Genomic DNA, 22,549 nt, shown 5'->3' on the forward strand with positions numbered 1-22,549 from the left:
ACACCAGTTCTGTCTGGAGGAATGGGCCAAAATTCCAGTAACTTATTGAGAGAAGCTTGTGGAAGGCTACCCAAAATGTTAGACCCAAGTTAAACAATTTAAAGGCAATGCTACCAAATACTAACAAAGTGTATGTAAACTTCTGACCCACTGGGAATGTGATGAAAAAAATTAAAGCTGAAATAAATTGTTCTCTCTACTATTATTCTGACATTTCACATTCTTAAAGTAGTGATCCTAACTGACGTAAGACAGGGAGTATTTTCTTCGATTAAATGTCAGGAATTGTAAAAAAGTTTAAATATATTTGGTATCACTGCATGTCATTAACACTGCGTGTATGAAGCCGTTATGACCAGGAACATTTGCCATTACAAGTTCGTTTAAAGAGCGCTTTACGTTCACTATCAAAGGTTATATTTGTTTGTTATATTTGCCGCGTGCCTCTGCTGACGGCCTACGCATCAGAATGCTTGAAGCGATTCACGTGCTCTTCCAGACAGGAGCTGCTGTGGTTGACATCCTCGGTGCGGCTCAGTGATGCTTGGAGTTCAAATGAATGATACACAAAGTTGATGGCATTTATATATTCGCTTAAAGTTCACTTAATGGGGAATTAATGTGTGATTGGAATTTGAAGTGCACAATAAATGCGGTTATCTAAAATAACTGTGGTTAGATCAAATTAGGGCTGCAACAACTAATCGATAATTATTGATAATGAAAATCATCGACAACGAATTTCATTATCGATTAGTTGGATATATGCAGCCAGCACGAGAAGCTCCACCAGTGATGTCACTTTACAGCACAGTGAAAATGTGTTGCATGATGAAACTTGTTTGAAAAATGACGGAGACAAATTGAAGCGGAAACAAAAATGACCCAAGATGTCCAGCGCACGAGCACTTTATAAACATTTCAGAGAAGATCATAGAAGGAATACAGTTTAATGTGGAGCGGTTGCTGCAACAGCGCATGCTGTTTGATGCGCTTAAGAGTTGTTTCTCTCCAGTGCATAACTTATATTTTACTGCTATTTTCTGTTTTATAATGTATACATGTTATGAATTCAAAATCAGGCGGATATTTCCGGGTATTTAGCAAAACTATGTTTTTACCACATGCGAGTCTCTGTTAAACTTCACTGAGCAAACAATCGCGCGCATCCGCATCAGTCAAACCGATTGCAATGGAGAAAGGGAGCACCATCATTTTGATTAAACTTGTGCAACATCTTACCGTGCTTTCAGTTTCAATGTAATCAGTCGTGCAGCTTTCATGGATGTCATGGTCATGTGTGCTGGTTTTTGAAATGTTTTAGTTTTTTTCTCGTCATGTAAGCACATGTAATACAATGAGCACCAGGATGAGACTTTTTAGCACAAAGTGAATCTGCACTGCATTTGCAGGTTATTGTATTATGCTAAACTTAATATAATACTGAATATAATGTGTAATAATGCTAAGGGTCCAAATGTGTGTGCCACATGTAATGTCTGATTTCACCAGTACAATTATACTATGGCAAATATTATTTTAATGGATAAACATGCACTTCCCTTAATTTATTTTCAAAAGAATACTTTATAAACATGTAATCAGTGACAACATGGTTTTAAAACTTACAATATTAATTTTAAATACTTAACATGTATGTAATCAGTAACATTGTACAAGCATGTGTATTTTTCAGCTGGGCAGAATCAAATATTTCTATTCTGGTGTCATCAGTTCCCTCTGCTGGGCTGATTTATTTCTGTCCCCCTCCATCCCTGATGGATCATTTTACTCTTTAATAAACAGTACTTTTTAAGTTTTACAAGTAAAGGAAAGGGACTGTTTTTCATATGTCCTGAAAGTAGTAATAATAATAATAATAATAAAAATCAAACCTAACTATTCAGGATTTGTTCATAGTTTGAGAATCGTTTAGTACAGTAAACCAAGCCAAATCTTTATGCCCTTTATCATTTGTTTCTTAAAAAATAACATTAAAATACAGGAAATTTTGTTATTTATCTGATTAATCAAAGAAATATACGATTATCAAAATAAGGGGGCTTTCACACTGGGCACGTTTGCTGTGGTCCGATTCCGAGTGTGATTGTTCCCGGTGCCCCCCGCAGCGTTGGTCTGGTTTCACACTCAACTTGATTCTATCGAACCCCGGTCCATTTGCATTCATCTTACGTCATCACAAACACGCATGGAGAACACAACACAACTCATCATATTTTTTTGTTATTTTGGTGCCATTATGCACAGCAGAGTGAACAAATGTGTGTGTGCGCTTCATGGCGTAACTCATCAGATGTCCAGGGGAAGGTGGCTTGCTGCGGCTCGCAAACGCCGTTTTTTGAGGAGACCACTGATTGCAAGGAATTCATTTGCTCCTTCGTTTACACTGCGCGCTTACGCTCGTGTCCAAGGTGAAGTTATCGCCACTGTCATCTTCTATTATACCCTATGTTTATAACCTATAATAGTATTTATATATAGTATTTATAAGGTTTGTAGGTAGATAGACAGACAGTATTTATAGTGTTGATTGTACTTGTATGTCATTGTGGTGTCATTACTTTTTTGGGACTTTCAGGAATTTATGGATCCTCGTGAGTTGTCGAAAGTAATGATGTCGTCATCGGCTAAAACGCATTCGCTGGTTACTTCCTGAACGAGTGCGCACCCGAGTCCGAGTTGCTTTCACATTCACATGAATTGTGCTGAAGTTCCATTGCAACCGAACACAGACCACCTCCTACAGGTAGTCTCGGGTTCGGTAACGCGGTGCGCTCCCCGGTCCGTATGACAGCTTTCACATTACCATTTTTTCATGTGAACCCTGCTCTGTTTCGAACTAAACTGCCAGTGTGAAAGCACCTTAAGTTATTTACAGCCCTAGATAAAAAAAAAAAAAATTTTATTAATCGCGACAGGCCTACTTTTTAGTTGTCCAACATATCAATGTTCATCATATTGAAACAGAAAGCTGAGTGGTTTAGACTGAATCCTATCACTAGCTGACTATATATACCACAGGTTAAGTTCAAACCTGTTATCAAGCAGAGCTGAAGCCGAAATATATGGAGGTCATTTCATGTCCCAAGAAGATGGCAAGTTTGCGGCTAGGTCACTGAATGAAGTTAATCTCCTTGTTTAGAGGGCAGCACTGGAGTTGCTTAGTGATGCCACAGTGTTCATTTTTAGAGTCTCACAAAGAAAATAGGGGTAGAAGTCATAATTGTGCTTTGTCACGGCAAGAGCTGGGGGTTATGGCAAAAATTTTGACTATGTACACGTTCTCTCACACTACATCTAATTAAAGCGATTGTTCACCCAAAATACATACTGTTATTATTTAGATTACTCACCCTCATGTTATTCCAAACCTGTGTTACTTTATTTCTTCATGGAATATGAAAAGAGAAGTTGGGCAGATGTATGAAATAAAAGATGCAATGAAAGTGAATGATGACTGAGCCAAGAATTCTGCCTAACATCTTTTGCAATGAAAGTGAATGGTGTCTGAGCCAAGTATTCAGCCTAACATCTTTTGTGCTCCATGGAAGAACATAATACAGATTTTGAACAAGCAGGTGAGTAAATAATGGCAGTATTTTCATTTTTGCGTGAACTTCTTTTAAGCTAAGGAAAAAGTAGGCTATATGACTTAACACTTCCAAAGTGTTAATAGAGTAATAAATAATGTCTGTTTTGTTTGAACATGTTTCACTTAAAGGGTTTAGGATGAATCTGTTGCTTATCAGCAGTTATTCCTTTGGACCCTCATTGTGTATTATGGATGTGTAAGTGCTGTTTTCTAAACATTATTCAGCTTGTGGGCTTTTATTATCAGGAGGAGTTTGCATAATAGACTTTAGACTAAGACTTAAAGCAAAGTGTTTGTTGACAAAGCATGTTTGGCTAAAAAGCCACATCAGGGCTGTTTTGTGTACTGTACAGGTCAACCGTTCAGAAAGGTCAGTTTGCCACAATTTTACTAAACTAGGCAGATGTTTATCCACTGTGTGCCTATGAACGGTCACCCTTGGTGAATATGCAACCTGTCTTCAAAGTTCCCTGTGTTGGGAAACATATATAAATACATTCTAAATATAACCAGTGATAAATCTATAGTGCTTCCAACAAAGATTTATGCATTGGTGTCTCTATTCACCATTTGTAGGGGTGCACAGATCAATCAGCTACATATAACTGCAGAGTATAACTTGCAAAAATATTGCAAAGTGCACTTTAAAAGATAAATGGGAATCGGCTGATTTTAGTGTTTAAAAAAATCAGTGATCGGTATTCAGTCTCAAATTTCCTGATCGATGAATCACTAGCCATTTGCAATAAACTAGGCTATATCTAAGCAGAGGGGTAGCCAATTGGAGATAATTTGGTTCAGGATTTGGACCAGAAAGGAGCTGTTGTACCATAAGGTTTAGTTGTGTCTTACACTGTTTACAGCTCGATTTATAGATGCATTTTGGGTGATCCGATCACAAGTGGACAGACGAGGCACATCACCGTTTACACCTGGTCGTAATACCACTTGAGTTCGTATTTCAGGGGAAGGGTCTCTGATGGGGTGGTTAAAAATACTGATTTTCCGATGCTTTGTGATCTTCATTTGAACAATCTCGATATCAATTCTTATAATCCAAGATCGTTCTTTTATTCTATTTGCAGCCCTCCACTACAGTGAGAGGAAATCACTCGCATTTGCAACCAAATTTTGCGCTATGCGACTACAAATGGATGTATTTGGCAACTGACTGGTAAATGTTAACATTTCACTAACCAGTAATTGTGTAGTATAGTGGTGGAGTATTCAGCAGTGTGATCTTTTGCTGCGTGATGATGGTAAAAGTTGATCCGTGTGAAAGACGATATCTACACGACCAATTTGTCATTTCAATATCTATTTTAATAACCTTTTTGTACTTTACACTCAGTTGTTGATCAAAAACAACAAAAAAGACTAATTTTAATTTTAATCATGCATGACATGGATAAGGTAAAGCCATTCAGGTCTCTCTCATTAACATGCACTCATTTATAGATGTTCTTTATAGAAATGCCAGATTTCTTAGTGACAGTACCAGTTTTTAGCACATGTTCATCAAATCAATGCAAGTATGATATCTAACCTGAATTGAGTAAAGAGTTTTTGAATTGAGTCAGTGCACTGTTTCTCCCAATTATACTTGCATTGAATCTAAGCACAAAGTGATATTTAGAACATAATTTTTGGTTATTTTAGCACAGTACTTGTATTAACTGAGCTTTGGATGTGTTTGCCTCGCATCTGTTTCTCTGTATGCTGATATCAAGCATACTGAAGAAGTTTTTGTGCATGTACATGTATGCTTTTTTTTTTTTTTTTTTTTTTTCAACATTTTCCAATCATGTGAATATTTCCTTTTATAGCCACACATAACTGGCAAATTTTAAATCTCTTGTCTTAGCACAGTGGTAGATTGACAGATGAATAGGTGGTGCTTTGCTGCTGTTCGAACAGATGAGTATTTACACTTTACACTGCATTTTTGACCACCTCCGAATGTGTACCAATCTCAAAACGATTTGGACCCAGTTCCCATAGTTTATGTATTTTAGCGTCATCGCATCTCAAACAGATCGCCCAAACTACATCTTGATACCAGGTGTAAATGGGGCCTGACTTGGTTGTGAGGAGATTATTCTTTTTAGCTGTCCGCATTCCCACTACCTTTCTCACTCAGTCACCTTCCCAAACCCCCCTCATTTCCTGATGTTGTGCCTGTTTATTAGTATTCGATCTGATACATGTGTGCATTTACTGCACCTGGTCTCGTGTGCCTTTTTTTTAAGCCTAAGTATTAACAAAGTTTCCTTTCCAGCATATCTGCCATGCTAATGGCAGGGTTTGGTTAAAGCAATCACTGCATGATGGATTAGCCCCTTTTACTCTCGGCAGAGATCACCCCGAGTCAAGGCCTTGGAAAAAGGAGCATCTGACAAGGTTGTCTTCAGAGATGGTTGAGATGAAACCCTGCTCCCCCACATGAATGACAGCCTTAAGGGTGCAATATTTTGCCCCTCTCTGCTTTCAGGAGCAAGTAACCCAATCTGGGTTATAAATAGTGCCCTGCTCATAGGGGGTGGACCAGCCAAGCAGCAAGCCTGGCCAGCTGAGCCATGACACTGCACAACAACCCGTGGCCTGATCCAGCCACACACTCCAGCACCCAACCGCCTTTTTTGGGCACATGCCTTCCATTCCTGTCGTGTGTGGAGTAGTGAGCAAAAAAGGTGGATGTGGGCACCACCCCTCTGGGTAAGTCTAGCTTAGTGCCCGATGGGCCACATACTCTGGCTGTGGACGTTGTGCTGTGAGCCCCTGATCATCTGTATGCTGGAACTTTCACTGGAACCCGGCCCTGCTGACTGCTGCCAGTTCTCATTCTGCTGATGGATAAACAAACCTGCAAATGAGGACGTATCATGAGAGAGAGCCGGTCTGGGTTGGCCGGACTAATTTGACCTATCCCATGACCCTTCTTGTAATATCGGTGGTTGGCAATCCTTGACTGACTTCTGGTTAGTAGCCTCTTAGCTTTTTTGTTGTTGTTGTTTGGTATTTCAAGGTCTCTGGGCTGTGATCGCATAGCTTATGAGGTGGCTCCAGTTCCATTTGTCTAATGGCTTATTTGGGCCTGTTATACATTTCAGTGGCTATTCCTGGAGTCATGTAATGGTCTTAAGGTTGAGGTTTGCCCAAAGCAGCTTAAAGCTCCACACTTTCTAATCCTGCATTCAGATGGGGAATCAGACTCCTGAAAATAAATTTTGCTTCTCTCTTGGCAGTGATCAATAATAAATTGTTCCTCTGGCATAGGGCTGCACAATTAATCGAAAAAATAATCGCTATTACGATTACGGCTGCCACGATTATGTAATTGTGAAAACCGATGATTACAGTGTTCAATTTAAATCCACTTCTGTTGTCAATGGTTTCTATTTACAACGTGTTTTTGCAGTGGTTGAGTATTCTAACCAATCACTAACATGTCCATTAAGCAATGAAATGGCAATGGCCAATCAGAGCCACTTAAAATAGTCCTCCGTCCAATCAGTAATGACAATTGATCCTAATGCGCAACTTTTAAACTGTCTCAATGCCCAGTTTCTGTATGTTCCACCTCTGTTCGCGGTGGCACACGAAAATTAATACTGAAGAAATATCACCTGACACTCGAAGCTGTAGAACAAGAGCGAAAAGCACTTTGGAATTATTTTGGATTCAGTGCATATTGCACTGCTCGTTTTGAACGTAGATGTTAAATACACTGCAAATGAGCAACACGACAAAACTAAAACGCTCCTGTTCTAATCAAGGCATAGGCGTGGTGTAAATTGATTTATTATGCTGATTAGGCAGCTTTGTTTTTAATGAGAGCATTCGCGAGAGTGCAGAACTTTGTGCGGAGCGTCATTGAGCTCGCGTCGAAATGCAGGTCTCAAACATTGTAAACCTGCAGTGAGTGACAGCAGTCATTGTAATGGGAGAGTTTGTCGCATTGCTCGATTTCTGTCTACAATTTATTAAAAATGTAATAACAGTTTTGTTTAGTCATGTTAATAGTTAGGCCAATGTGAATTTGATTTGTACAAAATAGCAATAAAGTAATTGAGCTTAACTGTTCTAAGTTTGTTTTGGAGGTGTAGCCAACAAAGAATATGGCATGAATAGCAGATTTCAGTAGCAGTCTGCTCTAATAAGACCCATTTGCCATGCAGCTGGTATTAGTAGATTTAACATTTTCACGCAAATTTTCGCACAAACTTCAATCGCAAATGATTGTTTTTAATTTCCAAAGTGCAACCACTTGCATGAACAAGATCACCATTGAAGATCTAATGGGATGAATGGTCCCCTGTCTCGCCACCAAAGGGCTTATTGAACGCAGTAAGTAACTTGGTCAATTTAAATTGTCTGTTAATAAGTTTGAATATTGAACATGTCATATTATCTACTGTACATGGACTAATAATTTAAGCAGTAATTTAGCAATAATTTAATTCATTCTATACCTTGGATATCCAATTAAAATAATTTTTTATGTGGCCTAACATTAACAAACATTATTACAATATTTAATGCTTAAAAGATGCTTAAAAGAAACTGGAGCGCAGCTCATATCCACCATTGAAATCTGCTACTCTGAAGAACCGCATGGTTACTTACTTTGTGACATCACGGTATTTAAATATTTTAATCGACATTAATAATCGCGATTACAATATCAAGGGCAATAATCGACAATTATGATGATATTTTGAAATGTACAAAAAAAAAATCTTGTCATTTATATGTTTTTAAACAACCGTGCCTTTGGACGTTGACCAATAGGAAGCTGCTTGGTTCGGTAGTAATATCTGTGTGGGTGGTGCTTTTGTAAATGTGACCGTGGAATGTTCTGGGTTCAATAAAAGTTAAGCTCACTCGACAGCATTTGTAGCATAATATTGATTACCACAAAAATTTATTTCGGCTCGTTGCTTTTCTTTAAAAAAAAAAAAAAAGCGCAAATCTGGGTTACAGTGAGGCACTTACAGTGGAAGTGATTGGGGGCAATTTGTTTGTGTTAAAAGACTCACTATTTCAAATGTTTAGCCAGAAGATGCAAACAGTATGCATGTTAACATTATTTTAGTCTTATAAAATTGCTTACTAACCTTTTCTGTTTAAAGTTATAGCCAATTTTACAACTTCGTTGCCATGACGTTGTAATGTCAACAAAACCTAAAATCCTAAAACGACTGTAAAAATGCAGATTTAAACAATTTCACAGCTCAAATAATACATGAGTTTTAATAGAAGAATTCATGTATGTGTTTTTATAAAAGTATAAGCTTCATATTTCTGGTTTTAAACTCTCCAAAAACTGGCCACATTCACTTGCATTGTAAGTGCCTCACTGTAACCTGGATATTTGCGTTTTTTTAAAGAAAAGGAGGGATGAGTCGAAATTTGTGGTAATCAGCATTTTGCAAAGCTTCACAAATGCTTATGATTGAGCTTATCTTGTATTGAACCTGGAACATTCCTTTGAGAGGAATCTTAATCTGTACCAGAATAATTCATTCCTATAGTTAGAGAAAAATGTTTTGGCCTCAGCAGGTTCAAAGCATCCACTACTGTTCTGCATTTGGATAAACACCTGTTCTGCATTTAAATAAATTTCACTGCATAGCTAGTAGTTCCAGGGTCCAGACTAACATTTGAGGGCAGTGGGACCTGTGCCACCAAGTTCTACAGATGGTGGCACAAGAACCTGATTTGGTAGCACCGGTGGGTTGTAGGGCCTTTAAATTGAAAAAGAAAAAAATAAAGGACAGAAACTAATAATAATAGTGACCATTATTATTGAATCACAGATGCAGTTAACAGTATTTATATTGCATATTTTTTGTCAAATAGCAATGCACATTTGACTGTAAAGTATTGATTTTGAGTTGGGATGCAAATGTGAATTTACTAATATTAACAATAAAATCTGTAAACTGTTCATTAACACCTAAATTATGTAGGGATTTGTTCATACATTCTGACAGTAGGACTCCATAACAGATATTGTTTTTGTCATGATCTTAATTATTGAGTTAAGTTTTTCCTTTAAAGTTCATTAGAACTGAACATATTAATAGAGCAGAAAAACTCATAGCTTTGTCCTTAATTCATGGGGGTCCAGGTTTTAAAGTTCTTTTGTTATATTCTCCATTGTACTTGCCCTTATTAAAATTTACGAGTCATGCACAAAAATGAAATTTCTGGACACACTGGGCCAAAAATTATTATTTTAGACTTTGCTTACAATAATTACATTTTAAATGTTATTATTAGGGATGCACCAAAATCACTTTATAACTACACATTTCATTATGAAATGGAGTAGAAAGAAAAGAATTACATAAAATGTGTAGCCTATTAAGAAAACCTTTTGTTAACTACTCTATTGGATAATGCAGCAGTAAAATAACACTAATTTCATGGAAAATCTTCAGGGAACCTGACGCTAGTTCAGTTGGCAAATTTGTTTTCACATATGTGGACCTGGAGTGTGTATATATGTATACTGTGTATAACGTGTTTAATTCCGTGTTTACCACTGGACAGCGCAGCGCAAGTGAAAAGCAGGTTTAGCGCTGTGCGGGCGAGTCCAGTACCGCTCTGCTCGCTGTGCTGTTTAAACGGGTAGCGCTGTTTCGTCACACTTTTGAAATATTTGGATTTTTGGTGTGCGCAGCAGTAAGTGGCAGCACTTAATAAATAAGAGGAGGGCAAATTTGTAGTCGCACTGGTGTGACCTCTAACAAAATTAAGTCATACCAGCAGGAAAAACAGTCACAAAATGCGACCATTTAGTTGCAATCTGGAGCCATGCGTGTACCTTTGCATTTTGGGTTATGGTGGCTTGTCAAGTTGACAAGTGGTGTACATTTGCATGAATACATTCTGCTTTTTACATTTGACTGAAAAAAGTTCTCTTTTTAGCATCATTCTCAATGTTTTCCTACATACACTATCTAATGTTTAATTGCTTCTTAGTCAATCGTTTATGACTGATCTAGTTCTCTAATGTTCATTATGTCACTGGATTCAGTTAGTCTTGAGGAATGTAATTACTGAGGCTTGTTTAAAATGTTAAGGTTTTTTTTAACAGTTTCTGTTTAGTATCTTGTTTATATCTGCTGTTGCAAGAGCCATAAGAGCAAAAACATGTCACTAACTCAGTATGCAGTTATCACTTTCACAGTGTTCATTCTCATAAATTGATAAAGACACACTATTTTATGAAAAAAAAAAGGGGGATTAATTTCTTAATGTAATGCCAAAAAACATTCTTGTCAGTGCTACAGCTTTGCTAGCGTAGATGCTCGTTGCTCAAGTATTTGTTTGGCTAATGTTCTGGAAGGCCAACCAATGTCTGTGGATGACATGTAATATGTGCAGTGTTATGATTGAATATGGTTGTTAACCTTTCAAAAGGCACTATATTACACTGCGGTTATTTTTGTAATATTTACTGTTTTTCAAGTGTCATGTACTGCCTTTTGTCATGTAAAGCAGCTTGCACTCTTAAAGCAAGTTTCTTCTCTTGCAGACGGTGTCCTGAGCCATGGGGGCCTTTTTGGACAAGCCGAAGACCGAGAAACATAATGCTCACGGGGCAGGCAACGGTCTGCGTTTTGGCCTGAGCAGCATGCAGGGCTGGCGGGTGGAGATGGAGGACGCGCACACAGCTGTGGTGGGCCTGCCACATGGCCTGGATGACTGGTCCTTCTTTGCCGTGTATGACGGTCACGCTGGCTCCCGTGTGGCCAACTATTGCTCCAAACACCTGCTGGAGCACATCATAATCAGCAGCGAGGACTTCCGTTCAGGCCCTGATTCTGTGGAGGGCGTTAAAAGCGGCATTCGTTCTGGCTTCCTGAAGATTGATGAGTATATGCGCAACTTCTCGGATCTACGGAACGGCATGGACCGTAGCGGCTCTACAGCAGTGGGTGTGCTGATGTCGCCCGAGCACCTCTATTTCATCAACTGTGGAGACTCCCGAGCTGTTCTCAGTCGTGCCGGACAGGTGCAGTTCTCCACGCAAGACCACAAGCCCTGCAACCCACGTGAAAAAGAACGCATTCAGAATGCAGGAGGTTCTGTAATGATCCAAAGGGTGAACGGCTCTCTGGCTGTGTCACGTGCCCTGGGGGATTATGACTACAAGTGTGTGGACGGGAAGGGTCCTACTGAGCAGCTGGTATCTCCGGAACCGGAGGTGTTTGAGATCCCACGCGTTTCAAAAGAGGATGAGTTTGTGGTTCTTGCTTGCGATGGCATCTGGGATGTGATGAGCAATGAAGAGCTGTGTGATTTTGTGCGCTCTCGATTGGAGGTGTGGGATGATTTGGAGAAGGTCTGCAATTCTGTGGTGGACACCTGTTTACATAAGGTGAGGAGATTGAAGTAGACATCTCAAAAAGTGTTGGTTATGTCTTTTTGCCTTGCATCAAAACCCAGTGGGGTATCTTGTAAGACTATTTAATTTTCCATTAGTTACAGAGTTTAACAAAGCTTTACATAAGCATAATAGTCTTGCTAGACTCTAGACCCTCACCTTTTCCACACACTGCTGCATTCAAGCATTTCAGAGCTTCATCTCACAATCTCATGTTTTTTTTATTTTTATTTTTACATGATTTTTGGTGTCATTTTTATGGCATTCAAGAATCTAAATGTTTCAGTACCCACCAAAAAAACACACTTGGTCTTCTGACTGTGTAGACACCAGCTCTCCAGATGTTAGTACACAGCCTGGGACCTTCTGAATGAGGTCACCGCTCTAGTATCTGGGATGGATTTGCTCAAGTTGATGTCAGAGCTTTCCATTATTAGACTGCAGCCTACTTCATGTGTTTGTCATGAGGTATGGCTCATGCATACATTGGAAACAAAGCTCTGAGACATTGAACTTGGAAGATGTTTCTCTGTGAAGGTCTGGTTAGTGTCTAAGTATGAATAGATGTCACTGATTTCCATCCAAGGTAAATTTTGGCAAAATTGGAGGCAGCCTAGATTTATAGTGGTTTACAGTAGGAGCCAAACTATAAACACACATGCACATGTACTCATCAGGTTGGATTTTAGTCCAGTGAGGTGCCTTTTTTAAAGGTTGTTTTAGTGTACAATCTTTTTTCTTACCAGGGAAGTCGTGACAACATGAGTGTTGTTCTGGTTTGTTTCCCCAATGGACCGAAAGTATCCGAGGAGGCTGTGAAGAGAGAGGCCGAGTTGGACAAGTTGCTGGAGGCTCGGGTGGAAGGTAAGACACAGCGCACTCTCCTTCACTGCCCTTCATCAACACTGACATAGGCATGGTGGAAATGTGTGTTAACCATGTAGGCTTGCCCATCTTGTAATTCAAAAACATAAGTCACAACACCAGACATTAGTGCTCTGTTCTGCTCTCTGTGTTCTGCTCTCAATCAGTTGTTCTCTTCCCCATCTGGTTCTTCTCTCTCAACATTCTGACATGTTCTGAACTGTCTGAAGGCTCATGGGATCTTTACTAGATGGGGAATGTTAGGTCAAGTGTTTTCCACTAGATATGTTGTTAAATCAGCTATGATGAATATTGTTTTCCACTTATTCTCTCACCATCTGGACGTTATTGTCTCACACTGTGTCCATAAGTGAGGGATGATTGATGCCTACACCATTCTAAGGTTTCAGCAGTCATGGTGAATGAAATGTGCCATTTAAAGCTTCCATTACCAGGGCTCTCTGTCCTACATATCTGTAATATGATTTCAAAAATGTCTCACTCTGCAGAAATCATGGAGAAATCAGGGGAGGAAGGCGTCCCAGATCTAAGCCATGTCATGCACAACCTCCGCCCTGAGAGCATCCCCAATTTGCCACCAGGAGGTGGTCTCGCTAGCAAGTAGGGATCCAAAATTAACATTAACATTTGTCCTTGCAGTCCTCATATTACATTCTAGCTGATCAAGCAGCATATTTTTTAACAAATGACCTACTTCTAAATTATTCATGGATAATGGACAAAGAGGGCTGTTACAACCTTTCCCCACAAGTATTAATTGTCTTCTGTAGGTTTTTTTAGTGTTTATAATCTGTCTCTTTGTCCCTTTCTAGACGCAGTGTAATTGAGGCTGTTTACAACAGGCTAAATCCACATAGAGAAGAAGATGGGGTGAGTTCTTCCTTATAGTTTTGATCATATAAGTGAACCTCAAATAAAAACAAAAGGTCACTTGAGTCTTCTCTTTTTTTAGACATACGTCCATCCTTTTTCTCTGACATACTGGAATACACTTAATGTTTCACACATTAGTGCAAATATTTTGTTTTAATGTAGGTCTAGGTGTCTCTTTTGCACATAGGTTTACTCTCTGGAACATTTTAGGGCAATACATTTAGTAAGTGATTAGGGTATGTCCTACTTAGGGAAGTGAAACTGGTTCTCAGAGATGTCTTCATCATAATATATAGAGCAGTTTAAACATCCAAACACCATTATCTTTAAAAGCAGTGCCTTTGCATTTAAGTTGAAAATGCAAGGCTTTTTGTGCAAGCATTGACTTTGTTTGTCCATCTGAGCTTGGGCCTCTCCGTAGTGGTTTATTTTTATATGTCTGCATCTTGGTAGTACTTTTTTGAGAAATTGTATTGGTCTAAGACGTGGACACCTGTGAGATGAGTTCTGTGTTGACAAGATGCTTGTATCTCATTCACTTCAGACCGTTATCATTATTTGTATACTCGCACACACGCAGACGAACACATTTGCTACCACTTACCTGGAGGGCAGCTTACATTGGCACACTCTTCAGTCTGGCTTCTCTCTAAATGAAAGCCTTCATAAGGGCAGTGTAAGGTCATGGGCAGGTGGCCCGCTGTAACCTGCTCTGTCCACTGACACTGGCGTCTTGCACCAGGACAGCCAGGGAGGAGCAGCCGGTGGTGAGGAGGAAGATGATGGCAGCACTGCTGCAGCCCACCTGCTGGAGGCGCTACGACAGTTCCGGCTCAGCCACCGAGGCGAATATCGGCAAGCGCTGGAGCAGGCGCTCTCAACTTACCGGCTGTCCTGCTTGACAGGTGCCACGACTCGGACCGGCCCCAAGGAGGACCCTCCCTCACCTCCACCATCTCCAGCCACTGAACCTGTCAACTCTGAGGAGGGACAGGAAGAAGCTGCCACATCACTGTCTCAGGACAAGCTCTCTGGCGCCCCCACTGCATGACCCTGACATCCAATTTAGTACCCACTAAACCCACCCCACTCTATCACACCCTACTATCAAACCCTTACCCAGACCTGCTCTCTGGCCCAGATTGCTAGGTTGCTTATCTGTTGGTTAAGTTCCTCTTAGGGCAGTTCCAGTGCAGGTTTTTGGTCATCTTTATGGAGATATGTTTGTTAGGGTATCTTGAGTGTTTAGTTTGCTCTGCACGCACCAAGACTCTATTCAGCCACTCATTGGTTAATTTAATCGAAGGAATGTTCCGGGTTCAATACAAGTTTAGCTCAGTCAAGAACATTTGTGGGTATACTGTTGATTACCAAAAAAAAAAAAAAAAAAAAAGTACATTCGTCCCTTGTTTATAAAAAGAAAAAAGCAAACATCGCGTTTACAGTAAGGCACTTACAATGGAAGTGAATGGGGCCAGTCCATAAACATTAAAATACACACTGTTTGAAAAGTATAGTCTCAAGTAGTGAAAATTATACATGTGAGCATGATTTTAGTGTGCTAAAATCAGGGATTTTCTGGCATTACAGCATTTAGCAGATTACAGGGTTTACCAGCGTTATGTCGTCATGATGATGTTGTATTATTGGATATAAATTTACACAGATAAGGTTAGTAAGCAATTTTATCACACTAAAACATGTATGTTACATATCGTGGCTGGCTATACCTCATGTTTATGGACTGGGGTAATCACCATTGTACCACAAATGTCATTGATTGAGCTTAGCTTGTGTTGAACAAAGGATATCCCATTATTATTAAAAGGGGATGTTTTGAGCACTATTCTTGGCACTAAAAACCTGCTCTGCAACTGCATGTGAGGTTAACCTTGGTATATCCCAGTTCTGTCTGCAGTAAGCAATTTTCTGTATCTCTGCACTTAGTCCAGTATTTTTTATATTTACAAGAGACATTGTTATCTAATAAGTAGTTCTAAATGTATGACTTTAGCAGTGCCATGGAGTTTAATGATTTGATGGTCATCATTTTGCACCCAAAGACTTTACCAATGTACTGTAAATAGTTATATGATTTCAATGGGAATAGTTTGTTAATTGAGTGGACAGTCTGGGCTGTGCCAAGGATACATGTGCCATGCAATGCATGTGTACTCCGCATTCTGGGTTGTCTTGTGGTTGATTTATCGTTTTAGGATATTAATGTGTTCTGTAGAAAGTATCAGGTACAGCTTGTCTTGTGCTCTTTAATATGTTGTTTTGTGTTTGTATGTCATAAAATGTGATGTGATAGTGAATCTGATCAAAAGCAATTCTTTCACAATATAAAAGGAAACTAATGCTGAGTGTGTGTGTGTGTGTGTGTTTATCAACCCCCCCCCCCCCCCCCCTTCTCTTGTCTGCCTTTCATTGATTTTATAATTTGGATTGACCTCTCAAATATGATTGTCCTCTGTCTTCTCTTTGAGTGCTCAGGGTTACTATCCAGGTGTCCCCTTGAGGAAAAAGCACAAAATGGAAATGCACTGGCTTTAGAAACTTGGACCAAATGAGATTACAGTGGCTCAGTGAATATTCTTTACAGATTACTCTAAGCTCATACACTCTTTTCCCACAAAATGCTCTTTGGCTGTAAATCAGTTCTACTGTTGTACTATTCCAGTCAGTTAATGGCTTCACATTTGAAATGTAGTAGTCATTTATTAAAGGGGGAAATACATGCAGACTGCATTAGCTGTAGGAGATCATATTGCAATCTAAACGTTAGACAATGCTGCTACATGATCATTCATGAATGTCTGTACTCTGCAGAAGTTGCACAGAGCTTCTTATCAGTCACCCAAATGTTTGGAATTAAGTGTCATCCCCAAAATGTCTGATTTGTTTTGTTTTGCAGATTTATTATCAAAATAAGCAATTTGAAGCTGATTACTTTGGCTTGCAGTCGATTTCAAAGTTAATACATAATGCAAACTGTGTAATCCTCTTAACAGTTAATGTAAGTGCATGCATAATGCTGCAGTTGTTATTAAACTCGTGTTACTAATATGCAGTCTCAGGGCAGAATCTAAGAGCTTTACTTAATTGTCTGTTGAGGATTGTTTGCTGGTTTGGGTTATGCCCTGGTTTCTTCTATCCTGGGCAAAAGATTTATTTTCATTTTGTTTCATGCTGCAGTTCTTTGAACAAAATAAATCAAATGAAACTATTGATATTTGTCTTTGTTGCCATTTATTTATTGAATTCTTTCACTGTACTTGAGATTTTAAAAATCCTGTATATGACATGGCACACTTCACAGAATGCTGATACAGTTGCTCACTCTTAGCCATGTGATAAATGCTCTCTATGCCACTTTCTGCTCATTATGTTGGGTGTGGTTGTTTTATCACCTATAAAGAGCTTCAAAAAAAAAAAAAAAAAAACATTCATACTCAAATATTTCCAGACTTACTCCTATTTGGCTTAGGTTCTTATTCATGAGCTCATTATTGGAAGTACAGTTTAAACTTGAGGTAAGTGTGCTTCAAACCTGCATGAGTCAGTCATCTTCAGGCTGAGGAAAATTAGTTTTCTGCGTAGATTCCTTGTTTTTCTGGAAATTCAGCTTTCAAAAAAACAAAAATAAAAAAACAGATTTGCTCAGGTTTTGTGCCTTTTTTTTTTTTTTTTTTTCTGAAAACTTATTCCTTGAAGTCCCCATCCCACCCCCCCCACCCCCCCAAGTTTTGTTTTTCTTACCCTGTTTTTGTGCATTTCTTGTTACAAGTGCTCAGTGTTTTTTTCGAACAATGTACTTTTTGAGGTAATGTTCTTCCATGGTTTAATTTTCATTTTATGGTATCCTAGAACAAGGAAATCCTCTTTCTCTTGATTTCATACCCTTCCTTGATTTCTCTTGCATCATTCTTTTATCTCCCTGAGTCTATCTAGTCAGTGCTTTACCTTTTTTAGTTTTCTGTTTGCTTATTTCTTTCCCTGTCTTGTTTTCTCCGTCGCAGAGTGGAGGTGACCTGGATGATCCCTGGTAGCCCAAGCAGCAGACAGCTTCGGTCTCCACATGAAAGAGATTCACACAAGAAAACCCTTGTTCACACTTTTTTTGTTTTTGATTCTGAAAGAGTCATAGGAAATGTTAAACAACACATCTGGAAAACATTTGTTTTTAAAGATGAGTAACTATGGAAATGTTATGATTTTTAGAACCGCATTGTATGGTAGAGAGAGAGATATTTTTACTCCCCCCACCCCCTCCCTCCTGAAATCTGTCTCAATTAAGAGCAGTGACGAGACTGCTGGATGCTAATTTGGAGGCGTGAACTCTAAACTCGACTGTAGGAGGGCGGGGCAACAAAGCCCTGAGACGGACAGTGAGCGGGGCATTCGGACCTTCATCGAATGCAGGGAGCCTTTCTGCTGCCTCGCTTGGCTATCTCAGATGGCTCACTTTCAACCCCTTCACACCACGCATGTACAGCTTTTTGGAAATGTGTCCACCAAGCATGTTCTCATCATTTCAGCCCCTCTTTTCTTTAATGATGCGACTCTTATGGACTCTACCCAACCAGCTGAACAGCAGCGATATAAAAAGCCCCCTCATGCACCTCGTTTGCTGCCTCATCCTGCTGCTGGCCACAGAAATGTAATGTATCTGTTGTGGATTTTTTTTTTTTTTTTTTTGGGCAGGGGTGGGAGGAATGATCTTCTAGTATCATTCATTTTGGTGCTTGCTGATAAACAATATAAGGAAAAAACTAAACTCATCTGACAGCAGGAGCCTATGGCAAACTCACCCAGGATGGAGAGAACTTTAGGAGGAGTGAAGGTACAGCATATGGTGGAGCTTGTTTTGCAGTGACTTCCCAGTCACCCGAGACTCTCACTCTGTATTAAATAAAAACTGAACTCCTCTGATCTCCTTTTTTCATCCCATCTGTACCTTTCCCTCTTCTGCTCCCCTGCTCTTCCCACTTGAATTTCTCCCATCAGCTGGCCTTCTGGTTTGTTTTTCTCTAACAAAATGGAAACAATTTAAAAAAATTCCCCCCTCTATTATATTGAATATAGTTTTTTTTTTCTTCTACAGATTATATGGCGTAATTGGTATTGTTTGCACTCACATTTGATTACGAAAAACTAAAAAAAATACTAAAAAAATATATGAAAGAGAAACTATGAGAAGGTAGAGTATTTCTAAAGTTAAACTGCAGAAATATGTATATAGCTATATATTTTTTTCTCCCTTAACAGTGGAGTGAAAGAATGGAAGGGGCACTCTCCTCAGACTGGCTTATAGGTACTTGAAAATTTTTAGTGGCTCTGATTTTTTTTTTAATCCTTAAAATAGGATTGGTTTATGTTTTGAACTGTGCCTGTAAAAAATGATCCATTGCTGCAAGGGTGTACTTACAGGTCAGTTATCTATGGATAGGATGAATGTACCCCCTTTTCACACTGATACACAATACATATACTTATATGCACGCATTTGTACATGCTTATGCATACCACTTTCATCGTATACATCACCTTATTACTTCATTTACTTCACAGATGAGTTTTGTGTGTGTGTGTGTGTGCGCGCGCATACATTTGGCACAGACAGACATGCTCTGGAGGCCTTCTTAGAGTTTTTTTCTTTATTCATTGACTTGCTCTGGTGTGTAGCTTTAAAATGGAGTGTTTCATTGAATTTTATGAGATGATTGTTAATGTATGTATATATGTTTTTTTTGCAGTTTTCCCCCCTCCTGGTACACTTAAATTGTAACAGTATGCTGGAAAGCTTAATTTTAAGATAAATAGATCAAGTAAATTTAATAAATGATTTCCAGTTGAGATGGTAAAGAGATATATTTTGTGCAGTGAGTACTCAAGGACATTAATTTGCATTGTGTATGTCAACAATTATTGATGAATAGAACAATGGAGAGTATTTTATTTATTCCAAGTTTTTTGGCTTAAGAAATGTTGAGATGGAGGGTTCTTTCTGGAAGGGGGAAACTACTGTACCCAATGTCTTTTTGAGAGTGGGATAGCAAATTCTCTTGCTCTTGCATCCTTCCTCTATTTCTCTCTGAATCTCGCTAACCACCTGATGAGCCCGTGTAATAAACGTCCCCAATATGATGTTGTGATGTTTCAGTAGCAACCAGTGAATATGATCTGTTCTCCTCAATAAAGGATTGCTGAAGTTTGATGTTCACACAATGATGTGTTTGAAATGTGGTATCTCACAAATTCTTAATGTTCAGTCTGGGGTGAAAAAGATTCAAACCATTATTTTTAGATATGTAATGAAATGCATTAAAATATATATATATATATATATATATTTTTTTTTTGTATTACTCCGTTTTAACCCTCCAGAAACCACTATACAAATGCAGAACACAGTAACAACACATTTTATCAAAATTGAGTATATCAGGTCTTGTAGTTTTAAACCTGTGGGGTGTGCGTTGTTTAAATCCGTTAAAGAATTTATTCAAACGAATTGATTCAAAATATATATATATATATTTTTTTTTTATGGCAGTAGGTGGTGCCAAATGAACGTCTTGTGTGTTTCATAAGTAAGGTGTTGACTCATTGATCATGGAGTTGTTCAGGACTGAAATGATGGAAGTGAGTGAAAAAATTTTTTCGCTTGAAAGATTCATTCAGAAACACAGATTCTCTAACGAACCACAGCTAGTGTTTTAAAGGAATAGTTCACCTAAAAATGAAAATTCAAATTTACTCACCCTCATGCCATCCCAGAAGTGTATGACTTTCTTCTGCAGAACATCTCAGCTCTGTAGGTCCACACAATGAAAGTGAATGGTGACCAAAACGTTGAAGCTCCAAAAAGCACATAAAGGCAGCATATAAGTAATCCAAAAGACACCTGTGTTTTAATCCATGTTTTAAGCAATCCAATCGGTTTTGGATTGCTTAATCCAAAGAGAACAGGCCTAAATATAACAAATTTTTCGCAATAAATTTTGACATCAGCAGTCCCCTTGGTGATCATGATTTCAAGCTCTATTACCCTTCCTAGCGATATCTAGTGCTCTGCATATTCGTTAATCACTAGGAAGTGTAAATGAGCTTTAACTCATGATTGCTGATGTCAAGATTTATAGTGAAAAAGGAGTTTATGTTTTGGTCTGTTCTCACCCAAAACCGATTGGATGACTTCAGAAGACATGGATTAAACCACTGGAATCATATGAATTAATTTTATGCTGCCTTTATGTGCTTTTTGGAGCTTCAAAGTTTTGGTCACCTTTGACTTGCATTGTATGGACCTACAGAGCTGAGATGTTCTTAAAATCTTTGTGTTCTGTAGAAGAAAGAAAATTATACACATCTTGGATGTGTAGGGAGGCGCTATATGGCAAGCCGTTTTAACACTTAACACCCTGAAGTCCCTGTATGCATAAATTAGGCGTGTGTGGTATAATTTGAAAGCTTAGAATCTGTACTTTTCAGAGAACCCCATCACTTTTGCATTCATTTACATAAAATAACAAAATAAGGCCTGAAAACATTTGTGTCGCAAATTGGCCCCACTTAGAGGTTACGTTGTAAACATTAATATAAAAGTCCTTCACATAGCACTTAAATAGACAAATGATATATCAAATGAAATCTTTCATTCTCAGGAAGGTGACTGTATAGTTTTTGCCATAATACCACAATTTGAATTATTTAAAAAAAAATATCACAAAGTAAAATTTTATTTTGGTAAGGCATAAAATGCAAACATCTCTTAAATCTGTAAGCCCTAAATAGCCTCAAACTTTATAAATAGCCTCAAATCTTACCTTGGGTTGTTAGCTTTAAAATGAGTTACAGAAATTACTTGTTTACTTGTTTGTAAGCCTGCTTGGCTGAATAATCCAATGTTGTGTCAAAAAAAATTTACAACAAAATATGAAGTCTGGTAGAAAAAGCTCGAGAAACAAATCATCAGCAAAATAGGTTCTCGTCTGTATGAAATGTTACACATGATTGTAAAGCTGGGATTCTGTGCTTTCCAGTGACACCTAGGTTGGGCTTCTAGACAACTCAGATGCCAATACATTCAACAAATCAGTGTGGAAGCTCTCAGCACTTAAAAAAAAAAGTATTTGGGTGAGCGCATAATTTCGTTAGAGCACCGTTCATTTCAGATTATTTCAGATCAGTATAATGTGATGGAAGGTGATAGAACTTTTCTAGTACTTCCTGCCATTCAGTGGAATAAAATAATACTTTTTGCTTGAAAATTGAGGACACAGAACTGAAAGGCATGCTTATAAACTTTTTAAAAAAAAGAATTAATGAAAAAAAATGTCTATCATAAAATTGTAAACATATACAGTGTTATTTATTATTTCAGTAATTTCTTAAAATGGGGGTTATCTGTAAAATGAGACCATTTTTATGAAATTAGTCCACTGTATTTGTGAACAGAGCTTTTGAATGTGAAAAATTTCAAGCGGCAGCCCAAAAACCCTGCAGAGCGTAAGAGGTTAAACTAAAGAGAAGCGGAAAAAGATTGGACAAAACGACGGAAGTACGAGGACCAGTACACACAGTACGGTTTCACGTGCATCATGCTGAGTTCAAAATGAGTTTTCTGTGCTGAGGTGCTTAAAATTACAGTTTAAACCCAGCGAAACTAATAAAACAAACCTGTGTTCAAAGTTAAGTCAGTTAACTTTCGCTGTAGAAAGAGTCAGGGTTGACAAACCAAAAATGAACAATGCAAAGCCACATTCCCAGACTTG

The 22,549-nt window shown here is 38.5% G+C and overlaps 1 protein-coding gene across 7 annotated transcripts in view; it reads left to right on the top strand.

Annotated features, from left to right (window-relative positions):
• The window catches only part of LOC127423089 (protein phosphatase 1B-like), a 42,860-nt gene extending 22,873 nt beyond the window's left edge, over positions 1 to 19,987 (top strand). For 2 of the 7 annotated variants that reach the window (XM_051667124.1, XM_051667127.1), the window contains exons 2-6: positions 11,160 to 12,005; positions 12,758 to 12,875; positions 13,385 to 13,496; positions 13,709 to 13,766; positions 14,512 to 17,000. In XM_051667124.1, the coding sequence (XP_051523084.1) occupies positions 11,175 to 12,005; positions 12,758 to 12,875; positions 13,385 to 13,496; positions 13,709 to 13,766; positions 14,512 to 14,820 (1,428 nt within the window). In that variant the 5' untranslated portion in view covers positions 11,160 to 11,174 and the 3' untranslated portion in view covers positions 14,821 to 17,000. Of the gene's footprint in view, positions 1 to 5,825; positions 6,592 to 7,871; positions 7,961 to 11,159; positions 12,006 to 12,757; positions 12,876 to 13,384; positions 13,497 to 13,708; positions 13,767 to 14,511; positions 17,001 to 17,791 lie in introns of those variants that run through there. The other 5 variants (XM_051667125.1, XM_051667126.1, XM_051667129.1 and 2 more) reach the window with 5 other exon arrangements.
• The last annotated feature ends 2,562 nt before the right edge of the window (positions 19,988 to 22,549 follow it).

Source organism: Myxocyprinus asiaticus, chromosome 32 (genome assembly GCF_019703515.2).
Source record: "Myxocyprinus asiaticus isolate MX2 ecotype Aquarium Trade chromosome 32, UBuf_Myxa_2, whole genome shotgun sequence".
Classification (NCBI taxonomy): Eukaryota; Metazoa; Chordata; class Actinopteri; order Cypriniformes; family Catostomidae; genus Myxocyprinus; species Myxocyprinus asiaticus.